The following is a 20,375-nucleotide window of genomic DNA, read 5'->3' on the forward strand; positions in this document are numbered from 1 at the left end:
TGTGTACACTGTGCTTCAAGCGAGTCGATAGATCTTGCATCAAAACGGGACTCCATGTGCCACCTGCACCAAAGATGGATACACTGATGGCACCGGTGCCAATGCATTGTGCTTAGATTACGCTTTTTCCATACATGCTGGGCTGGCTCCAAGAAGTGGAGCCAGCCCAGCAGCTGGCAGAACTCGACCGAGTGGACTCGATTAGAGCGGACAGGAAAGTTTTCAATAAAACTTCTGTTCAATCCTTTTCCCGATGAGGCATATGCTGCACTACGGGAGGAAAAGCTATTGCAGCTTTGGAGAGATTTATGCTGTTCTTCCATGCGCAAGGCCCTAGAATGCTGTGAAAATGGAGACATTCTTCTGCAGGCTTCACAATTTTCTAGCAATGGTTCAGTCCTGGGCAGTAATAGCACAATTCGTGGCCATTGGTGAAGAACACTATTCTGCCTCAAGGGAAGCTTTTGAATCCACTCACCATAGTGGAATTTTTCTTCTGGCCTGACATGTTTCTGATGTAAAATTATTTTCTATTTTCTTTGTTTTGGGGTACTTTTGGTAGCAGTTAGAAGCACTGGTGTTGGGCTGCAGAACCAGCAAGGCAAGGCAGAAGAACACTGAGGAAAAATGATTTTCTGAAGAAATATTTGAGGAGAGAAAGTACACATCCACGCTTCAGTTCGGAGAAAAAATGATGGAGGCTCACAGGGGAACGCCTCACATGCTCAGTAGACTCAAAACTCTACAAGCTTGGAGAGAAGTCCATTTGGTGCTGCTGGATAACATCACCCACATGTAATGACTAATTCAGCCTGCTTATCGGACAGGGCAACCTGGAACAAAAAAACAGGCCCTTAGGCGGGAAAGTAGCTGGGCTCTATACCTCAAACAAATTCTGCATGACAGACACATCAAATCCACTATCATGTCAGCCATCCCTATCCAATAGTAGCAAGATATCAATGTGTGGAGAGAACTCCACATTGCACCTTTGCAGATCTCCTCCATACGGACAGATTGCAGGTAAGCCACCAATGCTGCCATGGCTCGGACAGAGTAGCACACCAGATTCAGGTTCACCTGAGCATAACAGAAGGAAATGCAATATGCTTGTCAATTAGTTAAAGTGTTTGGCAACAGCTAGCCCCAGTTTGTTGGTATCAAAAGAAACAAAAAGCTGGGTGGACTATAAGGAGTACAGTCTGCTCCATGTAGAAGATCAAGGCTTTTTGGCAGTCCAGACTGAAGTGCTTGTTCACCTTAATGGACATGTGGCCTGGGAAAGAATGTTGGAAGGAGGACAGACTGGTTAAGGTGGAATTCCAACACCATCTTAGGCAAGAATATAGGTGGTTCTGCGAACCCACCCTATCATGATAAAATCTGGTACAAGGTAAGAACATAAGAACATGCCATACTGGGTCAGACCAAGGGTCCATCAAGCCCAGCATCCTGTTTGCAACAGTGGCCAATCCAGGCCATAAGAACCTGGCAAGTATCCAAAAACTAAGTCTATTCCATGTTACTGTTGCTAGTAATAGCAGTGGCTATTTTCTAAGTCAATTTAATTAATAGCAGGTAATGGACTTCTCCTTCAAGGTAGATTAAGTTGCTAGATCCTAGAGCCACTGACCTTGCATGCTAAGTGACCGCCACCAAAAATACGACCTTCCAAGTCAGGTAATTCAGGTCACAGGAGTGCAATGGCACAAAGGAAGCTTTCATCAGCTGGACCAAAATAATACTGAGGTCCCAAGACACAGCAGGTTGCCTGAAGGAAGACTTCAAAAGAAACAGACCTCACATGAATCTGACAATTAAAGGCTGTTCAGAGATGGTTTTCCTTCTACATGCCAATAAGTGCCAACTATATTAATGTGAACTCTTACTGAGTTGATTTTGAGACTAGATTCAGATAGATGTAAAGGGTATACACACTATTTTTGTGTGGAGCAGGAGAAAGTATCTAGGGCCTTTTGCTCATATTACAGGGTAAACTCTTCCATGTATAAATCATAGATTTCACTAGGAAGTCCTTTCTTGAAGCTTACAGAACTCGAGACACATCATCAGGTAGATCAAGGGATTGAAAGGTCAACCTCAGCATCCAGGCTGAGAGAGCTAAGGACCTAATTCTGGAACAGCACAAACTGTCTTGATCCTGAATGAGGAGGCCTGGAAAGTTCCCTGCCTGATCAGTTCCCTTATGGACATCTCTCTGAGGAGTGGGAACCAAATCTGTCTCAGCTGAAAGGGGGCTATAAGGATCATAAGTCCCCAGTCTTCTCTCAGCTTCAACACTTGTCTTCGACACTAGAGATATAGGAACATATGCGTACAGAAGACTTCTGTGCCAATGTAGGGCGAAAGTGTCCAAAGCTAGTTTTCCCTATGCCCTTTTTATGGAAGAGAAGAGCAGAGACTCTCGCTACAGAGGAGAGATATAGATCCACCACTGGCAGAATATCTGTCTTGCTACCCCCTTGACCAGTGACCACTCATGTGGCTCCAGGATTTGGTTCAATCTGTCCACCAAGACATTCTCCACACCTGCCAGATATGTGGCTATAAGAATTATCCCCTGAGAGATGGAATCTGTGAGGGGGTGTACGTGTGCTTGCAAGACAGAGGGAACCTGTGTGAGGGGTGTGGGTGTCAGAGTGGTCAAACTCAAGAGTGGAGGGCTGTAGAATAGAGATAGAGTGGAAGGGGCTGAGCCTGGAGAGGAAGGGATGTAATGGAGAGCAAAGGAGTTGGGGGCCTGAGAGGGCAGGCCATGGGAGTAGGGAGAAAGGGTGGAAAGGACACTCAGTGTACAAAGGGAATTCAGCTCAAAATATTTAAAACTCTGAATCTTTGAGTAATAAACTCCTCACACCCTCATATAGGCCCTCTCTCTCTCTTGCACACACAAATATGCACTCACTCCCACATACACAAAATCTCACACACACACACACACACCTTCACTCATGCATATAGCCTCCTAATCTCTCACTCACATACACATTCCCTCACACAGGCTCCCTCTCACACACACATACATACTTGCTCTCTCTCATACATAGAGGCCCAGCATAGGAGCCTATCTTCTTCAGCTGCAGGCAGGATGGGCTCTGCCCACGGCCCTGCCAGTCCTAATCTTCGGCTGCAAGTGGGATGGGCTCCACTCATAGGCTACTGGGGCTTTTCTCCAAATTCTGCACTGCATGGAATTCAACCTGAAGTAGTCTAGATAAGGGAAAATATTCGCCCCCAGCTTGTGTAGGTGTGTTACCATCATGGATGAGGCATTTGGTGAAGACACATGGAGCTGATTCTAGGCCAAAACAGCAATACACAGTATTTCTGCAAAAGGGGGAATACCTCTATGTGGGGGCAAGCATCTTTGAGATCAAAAAAGGATAAGTCCCTTTTTTTAATAAAGGGAACTAAACTGTCCAGGGATAGCATATTGAACTTTTCTCTTTATAAATCTGTTCAAGGTGTTTAGGTCTAGGATGGGATGGAGTCCTATTTTCTTTGGAATCAGGAAATACATAGAATAAAATCCCCACCCTCTTTCCCCTAGAACAGGCTCAACTGCTATGGTCTCCAAGAGGATGGAGAGCTCCTTTTGAAGCAGTTCGTGATCCCATCTTGGGTCGGGAGGGTGATTTGGTGGGATACCAAACTGATTTAATTTATACCTATTTCAAACGCCAAGGGCCACTGGTCCAAAGTTACTTATTTAATGGTTTATGTAAAACTTCAGCCTGCCTCTAACTGGAGGGTCCTCTGGCACAGGTACTAGGATGCAGGCTATGCTCTCTGCAATCTATTCAAAACCTTGTTGAAAGAGTTGATTGGGGTGCTGGCTCTTTTCTAGGGGCCTGCTATTGCCTCAGGCACATGGAAACTAGTTGTGATTGGCTTGAGGGGGCAGAGGACAGTGCTTCTTTAGATGGAAAAAGTGACTCATTTGTCTCAACCTTGGATATCTCCTGGAAGTAGAGGGTAGGTCTGGAGCAGTAGTTGAGAGTTGCTGTGGTGTTGCAGTATTCACCTTCTCTCAAGAGATTCACTCCAGTACAAGGCATGCCCATGAGTCTTTCCTGGACCTTAGGTAAGAGGTCTGAGGCCCACAGTCAGGTGAGTCTGTGGGCACTAATTACCATGGCAGAGACTTATGTTACAGTCTCAAATACAAAGGGTTGATCAGACCATGTGTTTTCTGTACGCCATTCTTTGTCCACTGGTGACTGGACAGTGTCTTGCTGATTCTGAGGAAACTGCTTAGCTACCCCTGCATCTGCTTCAGCAGGTCCAGCACACATTGGTCCATTAAAAGATAAGAGGTTAATGTCGGCATTCAGTATAGCTCCCTGAAAGACCTTTCTCCTAAAGCATGCAGATCTGAGCCTCCTTTCCTGCAAGTACCAAGAAATGAGAGCTTTGTCTCTTAGATCACTTGAGAATGGATTTGACCAACACAGATTACTGTAGTAGCTGTCTGGCTTCGAATCCTGACGTCTTCTGGATGAGATAAAACTTGCATGTCTTATTGTTAAAGGGCACCACAGAGAGGGGGCTCTCTCACATCCTCATCTGTACATCCTTAAGGATTTCATGGACTGGGACTGCACAAACACCTTAGGTGGCTCCATAGCATATTGGTCCTGTTTTCATCCTCTATCTCTAAAGTAAAAGTAATGGCCATTGCCATTCTCTGGACAAAACTTGTGGAGGAAAGGTCCTCAGGAGGGGAATTCTCTCTCTGAAGGAGGAAAGGAGTTGGAGGGGCAGAGCCGCTGACTCTGCAGAGGCATTGATTCATAGACATACTCCTATAAAAACTAAGAATCTGACTCCCTGTGGTCTTGGGGTGGGGTTCCAATCCTTTGCCAAGGTCGCACAAAAGGCAGGCAGCTTGGCTGTTTTGGCATGAGCACAGGAACACCAACCCTAATTCCTCTCTGGGAATCTGTTCTGGCATCAGTGTCAGTGCCTGGCCTCTCAGCAGCTCGAAATTGGTTACCACCAGTCCAGTGCCCTTTATGCTGAGGGCACCGAGGCCCTGCAACACTTCCTCCAAGACCTGCTGGATCTTTTTGTCCAACTTCTCCTCAAAAATAGCGAATGCCAACACTGAATAGAAGGCAGGAGAGGTGGCCATGGCCTCCTTGGAACAGGGAGATGTATTATTGGCTGATAGCAAGACCTGTGGAGAATGACCTCATCACAGGATTGTTTAAGGGGGGTTTCTCAGCTGCAGCTGGACTGTCCCCACTCTCAGCATTGCACAGCAATAGAAACTGTTGCCAGGCATCAGGAACTCTGCAATGTCGAAGAGGTGGAAGCCCATTGCCATCTTCAATCAGGAAGAGTCAGATGAGGGTCAGCACCAAGAGAACCAATGACTTCTCCTATGCAGATGACGCTTCCTTCACCAATTCAGCAAATAGGTCCTACGATGATGATGTTGCAGATGCTGGTAGATCAGACTTACAATGCTGGAAGTGCTTCTCAGTTCTATTCAGTGCAGTTGTCCTTTCAGGGTCATAATTGTACAACTCTGACACCAAGACATTATACAATATCCCCAGGCACAGAACACATCTATCATGAGGATCAGTGATAGACATAACCCTGGAGTATCAGGGACAGTGCTGTAATCCACTAGATATGCTTGATTGACAAATAAGAAGCGAAATCAATCTTGATGGTGGTGGCAATCGATGCCTGTCAAGCATCAAAATGTACATAGACCCAACACCAAGACAAGAACAAAAAAAAAAAAAAAAAAAGCTCAAAATCCTACTTAAAGAAACTAACTGGGTTAGAACAATACAATATTGTGGTGCCACGCAACCAATGACCCTGCTTCCAAAAAAAAATTGCAGCACAAGCGAGACAAACCACAACTGGAGGCTCCACAATAAGATAGAGTCTGAAGAGGCTCCTGCATGGATGCGTGCTATGTTAACATGCATGGGCATGCTTAGTGAAGCATAGTCAAAGTTCTAGAATCGCTGAAGTCTATTTTCTGTGCCAGGCTCCACTGGATGTCATTACTTGTGTGTGAGGACTGCTACCCTGCTTGTCCTCTGAGAAAAAAAATGTACTCTGAAGTGAATCCTACATAAATTAAATTATCGGCAATGTGGTAATCTAAGAAATAAAAACTTTAGCTCATGAAGTCAGTGGATTCTAGCCTAATGCTTCATACTTTAGGGGTATGCCAGTAATTTTAAGATGGTGTAAGTCAGAAAAGATTAGACTGATAGAGCCACATGGACTTCTTTAAAACTGAAAAATGTAGAGATTTTAACATAATATTCAGCACAAAAGAACAAATTTATTGGAAAACTCTGAAGTGCATCATCAGATGCCTCAACTTAGCTAATTTAGTTTCCTTTAAATAGTCTATCATTAAAATAAAGGTAAGAAATCTTTCTTACAAAGGCCATGAGGAAGTTTAAATTTCAATTATGAGATATATTTGAAAAAGGGAATCCATAAAGTCCCAACAGCATAACAACTATGCAAAGAAATTTTGGTTTTGTCCAATGGAAGATATTGGAACCTCCAAAATGTCTAATTATCTGAGTTAACAATACGTATCTTTTTAAAAAGTACTTAGTGATATTTTGTGACCATGGTGTTAAATTTCAACCTAAAAAAAAAAGGCATCTCTAAAATTTACCAAGCAGGCTTGATTTGGCCAAAACAATGGCAAGTTCATTCATCCACATTTCATTGTTGCTTGAACCATGGATCCTTGGTCTCAAAAATAAATAAATAACCACACACAAAAAAAAAAGTTAAATCATGATTTGCTATAAGGGCTATAATTTAGATGAAGCCACTAAAGATGACATTTTAGCTGCATTATGAAGTCCAAAGGGAAAAAAAAAAAAATCCAGGTTTATTGAAAAAGATGTTTACAAATATTTATTATATTAATATGATTTTGAGACCAAGGTCCATAAAGTCTTAAAATTATAAGCATAATGCATAAAGCAATTCAGCTGCCAGTTTGTAAAAAGATAATCGGTTTGAAAAATGTCAAAAAATACACAAGTCTATTGTGGAGTATATTAAAAATCCAAACCTTAGGCATATGCCTTAATCAAATGCAGATGATGCCATTACCTAAAGGTTTTACTGATCTTGGGTGTAGATGAGTCTCCCACTTGTGAACTATGACTTGACAGGGATCACTGGCAGTCTGCAATTTAAAAGTCACATGGCTACAATAACGTATTGCATACATTAACTGGTCTACCCATGCCATAACCAGGTGCTTGAAAACTTCAATTTACTTGTCCAGATTTTCCAACTATGTGTGAGACAAAGATGAAACTTTCTTCTTACCACTCTTACTTGGCTGGGTGGAAGGAATGCCGTTTGCTGTGTCAGATTCCATGTCACAAAATGAGCAGCAGTCGTGACAGAAAATCTGGGTTTCTGAGTTTTTGAGGAGTTTTGTTTATTTCTTGGAGGAAGAAGTAGTGCAGATGGTTTGGAAAAAATGTATCCTATAGGATTTCACACAACTTGTCTGAACTAAGCTTATCACTATTAAAGCTTTGGAAACAAATGTGTTTTATTTATTTTCAAACATAGCACATATAATTACTCCATATATTTTAAAACTATTTAGAGTATGGTAACATAAAATGTTATTCTTCATAAATAATTTTAAATGGTCAAGTTTTCATTAAAATTTTTATAAATATTAAAATTTTAGCCAAAAATTAGATGGGAGGGCTCACATTTCATATAAAAGTATAAAAGGTTACTTTAAAAAAAAAAATGCAGGTCATTCCTCTCACACTGCTGAACAGTGCCTCTTAACTTAAAAAGTGTTTCCCATTTGTAACAAAACACTTATTAATTACAGATTTTGCATCTAATCTGATTTCACGTAGAACTAATTACTGAACAGCCTATTCTCTTTCCCTCCCTCCTAAGAGGCAACAGGCTTTGCTAGTAGCAGAAGTAGCAGAATTAGGGGGGGGGGGGGAGGGGGAGGGCAGAATGGTAAAAGGCATTATTTTGAACTTGCTTCAGATGAACAGGAACAGCTTAACTTGCTGACAAGAAAGGGAGAATTTAAACAAGTTAGCATAATTTTGTCTTTAATTGATACCAATAATACAAGTACTGTATGACTGCCATGCATTGCATGGTATTGTGCAACGTTAACACTTTGGCACCAGCAGTCTGGATATCCTGACACTATGCCTCCTTGCAAATCCTTTTGGGCTTTATTCATCCTTACTTCAGCTCTGAGAGAGGACTTTGGGAAAAAGAAAGCTGATCCGCTACATTGATTCCCAATTTACTTCTACATACAGTACAAGCTTCTACTCACCTACAAGTGCCTTCGCTCTGCAGCTTCTCATTATCTCTCCTATCTTCCCTACACCCATTCTTGTGACTTCTGTTCATTGGAAAAGCTGCTCTCATCTGTACCCTTCTCTTCAATCGCCAACTCCCGACTGCATTTTCCATCTTGCTGCGTCGTATGCCTAGAACAGCCTTCCTGAAAGTGATGCGTCATGCCCCCTCTTGTCATTCAATTCCCACCTAAAATCCTACCTTTTTGAGGTTGCTTTTAAAATCTTATATCCTGGTTCTTCCATATAGCTGCCTTGTTGATGCTAACCTTGTTTACTGTAATAAATAATTTTCCTGAAACTTTTGTCAGTGCATTTTGACTAGAAGGTAAGCTTTAATGTGTGTGTATATGTACAATGCTGTGGATATCCAATAATGCTACATAAATTAGTAGTAATAGTCTGCCCCATTCTTCACCTGCAGTGCCTACTGCAGTGGTTTTCTGTTTAGTTATTGGGCTTCAAGAACACCAATATTATCTGCGGTGCAGACTAGTTCCATCTTTTATGGCCATGCATAGCAGAAATGAAAATGGAACCGTACTGCCATATTTATCAATTATCAAGATATAAGTGGAAAGCAAACTAGAAGTAGAAGATACACTTCCAACATGTGTTGTGAAATCGTAGTATTGTTTAAAGAGTGTCATTTCACTCTTTTCTGTTATTAATATTTCTATTCCTAATACCATAAGCAATGGTAGCAGGGAATCTATTTTGAGGATACCCAGGAATGAATGATAAGGCTGTTAGCTCCTGGGAAAAACAAATGTCAAAACCATGCATGTGAACAGACTTTGCAATAATTTTCTATGTCTAATTGATAAAGTTCTGATGATTTTTCTTAGGGTAAATTCCAGTATTATGGTTGGCCTTCATATGAACCTGACCAGTCCATGTAAATGAAAATTATCATGCCCCCAGATTGATTGCATAGGTGCTTTTCAGACATGTTGAACAGCAAATGGCAAACTCCATCTTTCTGAAGTTGGAAAAAAAACCTTTTTGAACTGACAGACAAATCTTCCCCCAACTCCCCTTAGCCTCCCCAAAAAATAAAGTATTATGTTGGAATCAACTGGCTAAAGAATTAAATGTGCTACAGACAAATATTGCTTTTTTGTTAAATTTTTCCTCATTCAGATTTTAAAAGAAAAAAAAAATAATGAAAAAGGTTCATGTAAATAAATCTTCTAGAACCACTGACCCTTTCTTTACAATCTAATGGAATTAGTTTATTGTGGAGAGGAAAGCTATTCACCACCAACATGCTGCTACCTCATATGGCTGCCAAAGAAGGTATGAATAGGGCTCCAAGTTAACTGTGCCACTAAATGAGAGCTGCATACACTACAGTATTTCAAAAGTACACAGGACCAAAAGTTATACCAACCCTGTATCAACTGAAAATTACATTTTTTTTTTAAACTCTTTAAGCAGTTCTTCTATAGCTCTGGATGCAGCCATGTTACAAAACTTGCCAACATGTAATTCAGTTATCACTGACCTGACTGGCCCACAACAGCAATAAAGCCACAAATGGTATCATACATACCAAGTGTATGTATGATACCATGATCCAATATCATCTCACTCAATGCAAGATAACGCTCCAAGTATTGCTGCTCGGGGGAAGGGAGTCAGGAAAATTATAGGAGAGCAGTTTACAGAATTTTAAGACTTATTTAGTTAATTTTTTTTCTGATACAGGGTCAGTTAGTACTGCTTGGCATGTGTACTTGTTTAATACTGCATAATACACAGATAGTTAATTTAATCCCGACTGCCAGACCCAAAGTGCAGCATTAACTTTTAGTAAATCTGCATTGCTTTGCAATACAATTATGAATGTTTGCACTATTTTCTATTCAGCTCTACACAATTGTGTATACTCAATCAAATGCAAATGTAATGAAAATCTAAACACTTTCCATTAACTATTGTCTACATTAAAAAAAAAAAATCACACTTTAATTTGTGGCCTTAGTTACTAAGGCCATCAAGCAACTGTTGTCATAATGCAAGGAATTGTAAAGCAGAGTTGATTACCTGTAACAGGTGTTCTCCCAGGACAGCAGGATGTTAGTCCTCACACATGGGTGACATCATCAGATGGAGCCCTGTCATGGAATACTTTTGTCAAAGTTTCTAGAACTTTGACTGGCACACTGAGTATGCCCAGCATGCCACTAATGCTGTAGCCACCAGGGGTCCCCCCTTCAGTCTCGTTTATAGCAAAAGTACGAGCGAAAAATAAAATAATAAAAGGTAAGCGAACCCAACTCCTCGGGGTGGCGGGCAGGTTTCGTGAGGACTAACATCCTGCTGTCCTGGGAGAACACCTGATACAGGTACACAACTCCACTTTCTCCCAGGACAACAGGATGGTAGTCCTCACATATGGGTGAATAGCAAGCTACAGGCTGAGTCATACGTATGAGGCCAAGCAGCACACAATGTGTGCAACCGGCACAATAACTGGGGTGCTGTTGGTAAGGATGAGGCAGCCTGAAATTCACAGCGGGTCGAAGTAGGACGAATTGGGTTCTTACACTGGGAACAAATTTCTTAGGACAGACTGGCCAAAGACGGAATCCTGTCTTCCAGCTTTCTCCAGGCAGAGCTGCGAAGGTGTGGAGAGAGCTCTATGTTGCAACCCTGCAGATATCAGCAATCGGTACTGAATGGTAGTGTGCTACTGACTTTGCCATTGCTCTGACTGAGTGTACCTTCACTCGTCCCTGTAGTGGAAGGCCTACTTGCTGGTAACAGAATGCAATGCAGTCTGCCAACCAGTTTGACGGGGTTTGCTTGCCCACCGCATTCCCAAGTTTGTTCTTATCAAAAGATAAGAAAAAGAGTTGGGTGGACTTCCTGTGGGCTGTAGTGCAGTCTAAGCGCATGAGCACGCTTACAGTCTAAGGTGTGCAGAGCTCGCTCACCTGGGTGAGCGTGAGGCCTTAGAAAGAAAGTGGGCAGGACTATGGACTGATTTAAATGGAAATCAGTTACCACCTTAAGAAGCAATTTAGGGTGAGTGCGAAGAAACACCCGGTCATGGAGGAACCTTGTGTAGGGTGGGTGAGTAGGTCACAAGGGCCTGTAACTCACTTGCCCTGTGAGCAGATTTGATGACTACTAGGAAAAGAACTTTCTATGGAAGGTATCTGAGTTCGCAGAAGTGCAAGGGCTCAAAAGGCATGTGCATGAGCCGTGCAAGGTCAACATTGAGGTCCCATGCCGTGACTGGTGGCTGTAGAGGAGACTTAAGCTGTAATAAGCCTCTCAAAGCGACTCACCAGGGGCTGAGCTGTTATTGGGGCATCCCCTTTTCCCTGATGGTAAGCAGAAATAGCACTAAGGTGCACTCAGATAGATGTCTGGAGACCAGATTCCGAGAGGTGACAGAGATAATTTAACAGACTCGATGTGGGGCACGAAAAGGGATCCAAGCCCTTCTATGTGCACCACAAGGTAAATCTCTTCCATTTAGAGAAGTAGAATTTCCGTTTGGAAGGCTTCCGTGAAGCTACTAGGACTCGAGATACTACAACCACTCAACCTTTCAAGTGACGTATCAGCCTTTCAACATCCAGGCCGTCAGTGAGAGAGGGCCTGGAGGTTCGGGTGGTGTAACTTGTCGTGATTCTGTATTATGAGGTTGGGTGACGTGCCCAGGCAAATGGGGTCCTGGAAAGAAAGGTCGAGAAATACGGGAAACCAAATTTGGAGCGGCCAATACGGGGCTATGAGAATCATTAAACCCCGGTCCTGTTGTAGCTTCACGAAAGTCTTGCTTATTATTTTATTTATTTATTTATTTTTAATTTTTATATACCGAAGTTCTTGTGAGAACCACAAATCACTCCGGTTTACATAAAACGATGAACTGCCCAGAAGAGAAAGGGGCTTTACATGGAACCATAGAACAGATGGAACAATATAACCGAATGTCAATTTAACATAGTAATAAATAAATATATGAGTATAATATATACAATTTAACTATTTAACGTAGAAATAATAACATGTTAAAGCTACAGTATAAATACAATAAAAATATGATGAACTTTTGTACTCAAAGATTGATTGAACAGTTGCAGAGTCCTGATAGTAGGACTTGGTGAAGTGTCCATAATTTGGGGATACCTAATATTTAGGAAGTCCTCCCGTCTAAGTAGCATTAAGAGTCTGGGAAGGCTTGTTGGAAAAGCCAGGTCTTTAGTCTTTTTTTAAACTCTTGGTGACTGGGTTCTAGTCTTAGATCTGGGGGGAGCGCGTTCTACTGGAGGGGGCCTGCTGAAAATAGTGCTCGTTTGCTCAATGCTGATTTTACTTGTGGGACATGCAGTGTTCCTTTGTATGCGCTTCTAATTGGTCTGGAAGATGTATGCGGTTGGAGTTGAGAGCTAAGCATGATAGGAGCCAGTTTGTATGTTGCTTTGTGGACGATTGTGAGTGTCTTATAGAGTATCCTGTGTTTGATAGGAAGCCAATGTAAGTTACGCAGGATAGGGGTAATATGATCTTTTTTGTTAGAACTTGTGAGGATTCTAGCAGTGGAATTCTGTACCATCTGTAATGGTTTGATGGTGTTGATAGGTAGACCTAGCAGAAGGGAGTTGCAATAGTCGAGCTTAGATAATATGATGGATTGTAGTACTAGTCTGAAGTCGGAGAAGTAAAGGAGGGGTTTAAGTTTTTTGAGGACTTGCAGTTTGCGGAATCTGAGGATACGCATAAAGCAGGCCTTTGTTTCAGAGATGGGTGAAGGCATCCCTGGCTGGTGCTTGCCGGTCCCTGTGCAGAGAGAAGTGTTCCACTTTGTGATTCTGACTGCACGCAAAGAGGTCGATGGTTGGATGACCCCACCATTGGAAGATTCTGCTCGCAACCGAGGGATCCGTGGGGCTGGAAACGTCGGCTGAGGCGGTCTGCCAGTGCATTCTGAGTGCCCGCTAGATAAGTGGCTCGCAGAAGAATGGAATGTGACAGGGCCCAGGCCCAAATCTGCACCACCTCCTGGCAGAGCAGATAAGAGCCCGTGCCCCCGTTTGTTCAGGTACCACATTTCAACTTGGTTGTCTGTTTGAATCAGGACAACCTTGTTTGAGAAGCAGTCCTGAAATGCATAAAGGGCGTACCGCATCACTTGAAGCTCCAGAAAGTTGATTTGATGGGTCACTTCGACTGTTGTCCAAGTCCCTTAAGTTTGAAGGCCTTGGACGTGGGCTCCCCTACCTAGATTGGAGGCGTCTGTAGTTAAGGTCACCTGAGGAGCCAGTTGCTGGAAAGGAAGACCCACTTGTAAGTTGGCTTTGTGTGTCCACCATGCAAGGGACAGACGAAGCTGGCTGGTTATGTGTACCAAAGGATGACAGCGGTTGAGTAGATTGTCGCCACTTGGATTTTAGAGTCCATTGGGTCACTCTCATGGCAATGCATGCCATAGGGGTGACATGGACTGTTGATGCCATGTGGCCAAGCAACCTGAGTAGCTGGCTAGCGGAGGCTCTTTTCCGACGGCAGACAAAGCTAGCAAGGTTGAACAGCGTAATCGCATGGTCATTGGGTAAGAATGCTCTGGACAGTGTCGTGTCTAGGTCTGCTCCTATAAAGGAGAGAAGATGAGATGGTGTACTGGGATTTAGGGTAATTAATTAGAAATCCTAATGAGTTTAGAAGCCTTATGGTGAGACCGAGAGAGTCGAGGGCTCCTTGTTTTGACTGGCTTTTTATGAACCAGTCGTCCAGGTATGGAAAAAAACATACGCCTCTGCTGTGTAACTGCGCAGCCATGACTGCCAGGCAAGGCACTTCGTAAAAACTCGAGGTGCCGAGGCTAGGCTGAATGGTAATACTTTGTATTGATGGTGACTGTGACCCACCACGAATTGCAGATATTTGCGATGAGGAGGGGCGATTGCAATATGGGCATATGCGTCTTGAAGGTCCAGAGAGCAGAGCCAATCCCCTTGTTGAAGTAGAGGAAGCAATGGTGCCCAGGGATACCATTCTGAACCATTCCTTGCGAAGAAATGTATTCAAGGCACAGAGGTCCAGAATAGGCCGGAAGCCGCTGGTCTTTTTTGGAATTAGGAACCGGTTCCACGGCTCTGACCAACAGAAGGGCTGAGAGCTCTGACTCCAGTTTTCCTGTGTGGTCGTCCCAACTCCAGGATGGATTGGGTGGGAAGTATGGGTATTTTTGAAAAATTTAGATGGTAACCGTGGGTTACAATGGACAATACCCATTGGTCCGTGGAAATTGGATGTCAATTTGTTGCAAAGTGGCACAGGCGCCGCCCCCCCCCCCCACTGGAATATGGCTGCTGCTCTCTGGAAGAGAGTCAAAATACAGACGTAGGGCCAGCGCGTGGAGCTGGCTGAGGTCTAGATGTTCTCACTTGGCACGCATGTCCCCTCTGAGGTGTCCGAGCCGGTCGTGCATGGTATGCAGGAGGGCAATATCTGCGTGGCCTGTAGAATTGTTTCTTGGATTCTCTACGCGTGACTCTGCGGGCTACAGAGGGAACATCTGGAGAGAATGTTGACAACTGGCGCAGGGTCTCATGAGATGGTCTTTTAATTGGGCCACTGCGTCCTGGATCTTATCCCCGAACAGATTGTCCTCCAGTACAGGGTAGATCTGCCAGTTTGTCCTGTACTTCCGGGCGTAAGTCTGAGGCCTTAAGCCAGGCCCAGCGTCTAGCATGGATGCTCGCTGCTGAGACTGTATGCTGTTTCAAAAGAATCGTAGGCAGCTCTGACTTCATGTTTGCCTGCTTCCATTCCTTTTTGTAGGATGAAGGATAAAAGTTTCCTGTTGTTGTTGAGGCAACGTCTCCGCAAATTCCTGGACTTGTTTCCAGAGATTTCTGGTATATTGGGTCATGCATAATTAGTATGCTGCAATTCGCAATATCAACATGGACCCTTGGAAAACTCTTCGTCCCAAAGTATCCAATGCCTTCTGTTCCTTACCGGGAGGAGCAGAGAAATGTGGGTGCGATTGTTTTGCCTTTTTCTGAGCTGATTCCACGACTACAGAGTGGTGGGGCAGCTGATTTTTTTGAAAACCTGGGGCTTGTTGAACCAGGTAGGTAGCATCTGTCTTTCTATTGACTGGGGGTACCGTACCTGGATGTTCCCACAGACGATGCATGAGGGCCAAAAGAACTTCATGCACCGGTATTGCCATTATTTCTTTTGGGGCATCTACAAGTTGTAAGACTTCAACATCTTATGGCGAGCATCTTCCTCCGTAACCAGTGAAAATGATATAGTCTCAGACATCTGACAAAACTGGCAAAGGAGAGGTCTTCTGGAGGAGAACTTCGCCTTTCCTCCAGCGGTGAAGGCTCTGAGAGCAAGTTCTCGGATGTCCGTGATGAATCATCTGAGGATGCATCGTCCCATGGTTTATAGGGACCTTCCCTTCTCCCGATGTAGCTCCCGATGGAGGAAGCATGCCAAAGCCGAGAGGGCGGGAAGGCACTGATGGATGCAGCACTGGCATCGGGGCAGATGAGGTGCACTTGGGTACCTGTAGCCCCGATGGCTCCGGCATAGACTGCTCCCATGGAGGGACGTGGCCGGGAATCAATCCTTCCTCCTCCGAGGAACCTGGTACTGGAATCGGGACCTGCAGAGGCCTCGATGGACAAGTCGATGCCAGCGTGTCCAGTGGCAGAGGAGTCGATAAGGCACAGATGAGCGTATTGAGGCGCTCAAGGAGCGGTGGAATCAAGGGAGCCGGTTCCGGGGCCGGAGGCAATTGGAAGCCTCGTAAGGCTTTCAGTACTGCCTTTTGGACCATGCAGTCCAATTCCTCCCGGGAAGCAGGCATGGCAATCGAGGTAGGAGGCAGGCTAGGCATCACCAGAGCTTCCACAGAGGCCCGTGGAGACTCTGTGTCCGGCACCAGTATCGGTGGGGAACGCCTAGGGTTCCCGGGTCCAGAGGAGGACGGGGACTCCTCTCCCCGGGTCCTCTTCAAAGGCGGCTCGATGGAAATCTATGCTGCTGCGGTATCGGTGCGGCACCAGTCGGGGACGCCTGGTGTCTGTGTCGATGTTTCCCTTGATGCTCGGTCTGGTCGTTCCCCGGCACAGAGGACGATGATACCGCTGTCCTCAATTGAGTCGGTGACAGATGGTCACCCTGCCCTCGATGCTCCTGGCGAATCGTCTCAGAGGTCGATGGACCCTCTACGGTCCATCGACCTCTGGCGTCGATGGAGCAGTGTGTTTTGAAGCAAACAACTTCTCCATTTTGTCCAGGCGAGCACAACGGCCTTTGGGGGTCATTTGTGCGCAACTAGGGCATCGGCAAACGTCGTGCGAGGGGCCTAAGCACAAAACACAGACTTCATGCGGGTCCATTATGGACATGGTCCTCTGACACTCTGGGCATTTTCTAAACCCGGCAGCCATGTTAAAAACTTGCGGGCGCGCAGTCGGTGACCATTGGGCACCAAAGCAGTAAGCCACCAGGAACTGTCCGCAAGTACCAGAAAAACAACACTTACCGAGCATTGGAGGGAACGGAGCGCAATGGGGGACTCCAGTGAGGGATTTTTAAGATAAACTTAAAATATTTCCATGAGGAAAGTTGTGAGAAATTTCTCACAGAGCTCCTAAACCACGAAGCAACTGCTGCGCGGAAAAAAAGAAACTGAAGGGGGACCCCTGGTGGCTACAGGGTTAGTAGTATGCTGGGCATGCTCAATGTGCCAGTCAAAGTTCTAGAAACTTTGACAAAAGTGTTCCGTGACAGGGCTCCATCTGATGTCACCCATATGTGAGGGCTACCATCCTGCTTGTCCTGAGAGAAAAAATATTTAACCAAATGAAGACACAGGCATTTCCTTTTAAAAATATTTAACCATATGAAGACACAGGCATTTTTAAATCAAGGATAGATCAATCTTGCGTGCAAAATAAGTAAAAAGAAAATGTGCAAGCAAGCTGTGGGTCCGATTCATTAAAATCTACTCACGCTACTTATTTTTGACCTGGCAACTTTCTCCTGCTCCTTTGGGCTTTTAACTCAATTTTGAATAGATCATGAACCAAATCCCTGGTCCTCCCCTCCAACATAGCTCTGCAATCATAACAGTTATTGGCTAGGAATCACAGAATGCTTCAGGAAGCCAGCAGGGGTTAAATGGCCACTAGGTGGTGTTGCTGTGAATGGTTGGGACTCTCCCCCAACGAGAGCTGTGAAGCTGGACATGGGAATTGAAAAAGGTTTGCTAGATAACAAATCCATTGAACCTTGGGCTGGTCAACTTTTTCAGCAAGGTATAGTAAATAGTTTATATGCCTTTTGGCACAACAAAAAGAAGGTGATTTGGGTAACAAGGGTACTTCCCAATACCAATTCAATAAAAATGTTAGTTTATAATTAAGGACACATTAAAGATGTACTCTAACATAGCATTTGAACATAACTGACTCAAACACTCCCTTGTGGTCTTACTTTACTTGTACAATGCTATGTTATTCAGAATAATTAGTACATCTCAAAAAGTTATTTTCCCTATATATTTTCAGAGTCAGTTCTGACTGACCCTTTATTTCAGCCTATCAAGGATCACTGTGAAATGTGCAGTAGACAGGGTCCTGTAAGGCAATACAGTTGCTTAAGAAACCATCTTTTCTTCATGCATCTAAAATAAGAAAATGATTGCGGTTTTTTCAGTCACAGAAGACTGTACCATAGTGAGAAATTACTACTTACCTGATAATTTCCGTTTCTTTAGGACAGTCAGATGAATCCAGAACAAGTGGGTTATGCACCTTTACCAGCAGATGGTGACGGAGCAAACTGACATCACAGTATATATATCTCTGCAGTGACATCAGCCTACCAGTATTTTCTTCAAAAGCAACTGTGGACAGACTAGCAAAAAAGTTCATTAAAAACAGATAACCATTGTAATACTCAGACAAGAATGTAACACTAGCCTAGGGACTGGAGCAACACTTAGCAGTAATCCCTGCAACATGTAGGCAAACAGGAGGATCATTAAGCAATCATTCGGCAGCCAAGGCAGGGAAGCTGGATTCATCTGACTGTGCTAAAGAAAAAGAAATTATCAGGTAAGTAGTAATTTCTCATTTCTTAGCGTCCAGTCAGATGAATCCAGACAAGTGGGATGTACCCAAGCTACTCCCGAATAGGGTAGGAGACTGCCCACAGTCCATTCAAAACTGCATCCTCCCGGGCCTGAACATCCAGACGACAACACCTGGAAAAGATGTACAAGGACCACCACATCACAGCTCGGCAAATGATGACTGGAGACAGCAATGTAACTTCTGCCCATGACACTACCTGAACCCTAATGGAATTAGCCCTAACCTGACCAAGCTGTATCCACATATGCAACCGTGACTACCTCTTTAATCCAACGAGCTACTGTGGCCCATGAGGCTGGCTCTGTCTAGTTTTGCCGTGAAGGACAAACAGGCGATCTGACTTACGCAAAGGCTCAATAACCTCCAAATACCTCATATGTCTCCTGACATCCAAGGGTCGCAACAGACGATACTCCTCTACATCTCTCTCTGTCCAGAGACAGCAGGGAAATGGACTGATAGTGACCACCTTCAGTAAAAAAGAACAGTACACAGCTGTACTGCCCCTGGAATCACTTGGAGAAATGGCTCCCGGCAAGACAAGAGCTGCAGTTCAGAAACCCTATACAGAACAAAATTACCACAAGGAACACTGTTTTCAAGTTCTAAACATAGGGCCTACCAAAAATCCCAAAATAAATTAAGACTCCATAGGGACAACGGAAACCACAAAAGAGAACAAAGATGTTTCACTCCTTTCAGAAAACAGGCTACATCAGGATGAGCCAAGGAGACACCACGAGCATGTCCCAAGGAACACTGCGGAACTCCAGCGCAAATCCAACTCGTATCACTTCCAAGACCCCACTGGTCTGATGTGATTTCGACCCACCTCTGATAAAAGAGAGAGGTGACCCCCATCTCCTGTTCCCGGGGGTGGGTCAGCACACCTTCATTGGGAGGCTCAGGGGTTTCTGCTACTCAAGCCTGCACCCCCATCTGGGCTGTCTGGGACATAAGGGCTAAGACCTACCACAAGGTTGAGTCCTCTGAAAGACCACTCCTCTGTAGGGGTGAAAACGCTTGGATCTCTTAGCACGACCTCTCTTGCTAAAGGAGTGCGGTGTCTGCTTCGAATCTTCCGGCAACCAAGAACTCACTCCACTTATTGGCCATTTTCTCCAACTCACTCCCAAACAAGAGCAAGCCTTTAAAGGGCTACTTCATAAAGGTTAGCCTTGGAGATCACATCGGCCGACCAATTTCTCAGCTATAACTGATGCCTGGCCACTATTACTGAAGCCACCCTTCTGGCTGAGGTGCGGAACAAATCGCAGCCAGCATCTGCCAAAAAGGTGGCTGCAGGCTCCATAACTGCCCTGGAATTCACCCCAGATTCATCAACCTCCTGAGAGAGAAGTAAACAGGAGCGAGCCATCAGGGAACAACAAGCTATCTGCAAGATCATTGCCACTGCTTCAAATGCTTAATTAAGGATGGTCGCAATCCTTCGATCATGCACATCCTTCAAGGCTGCACCTCCCTCCATAGAGAAAGTCGTCTGCTTGGAGACTGCACACACAAGTGCATCCACTTTTGGAAAATGCAAATGGTCTCGCCACTGGAACCGGGGGGGGGGGGGGGGGGGGGGGGTACAGGACTTCCAAAACTTAACCCCCTTTGAAATTAGCCTCCAGGGCACCCCAGTCAAGATCAAGCAATTCTTAAGTGGCCTCCATAACACGGAAAAAACAAGAGGCTGGGTAATTGCTGGGTAATTGCCAGGTTCTTGTGGCCTGGTTTTGGCCTCTGTTGGAAACAGGATGCTGGGCTTGATGGACCCTTGGTCTGACCCAGCATGGCAATTTCTTATGTTCTTATGTTCTAAACCAAAACAGGATTTTCT

At 44.5% G+C, this 20,375-nt stretch overlaps 1 protein-coding gene across 6 annotated transcripts in view; it reads right to left on the reverse strand.

Moving 5' to 3' along the window:
• GPCPD1 (glycerophosphocholine phosphodiesterase 1) overlaps positions 1 to 20,375 on the reverse strand; it is a 237,850-nt gene that overhangs the window by 176,357 nt on the left and 41,118 nt on the right. For 4 of the 6 annotated variants that reach the window (XM_029593475.1, XM_029593474.1, XM_029593478.1 and 1 more), the window contains exon 5: positions 7,135 to 7,210. The exons of the other annotated variants lie outside the window; for them this stretch is intronic. In XM_029593475.1, the coding sequence (XP_029449335.1) occupies positions 7,135 to 7,210 (76 nt within the window). The remainder of the gene's footprint in view (positions 1 to 7,134; positions 7,211 to 20,375) is intronic. 6 annotated transcript variants of the gene reach the window in all.

Source organism: Rhinatrema bivittatum, chromosome 3 (genome assembly GCF_901001135.1).
Source record: "Rhinatrema bivittatum chromosome 3, aRhiBiv1.1, whole genome shotgun sequence".
Classification (NCBI taxonomy): Eukaryota; Metazoa; Chordata; class Amphibia; order Gymnophiona; family Rhinatrematidae; genus Rhinatrema; species Rhinatrema bivittatum.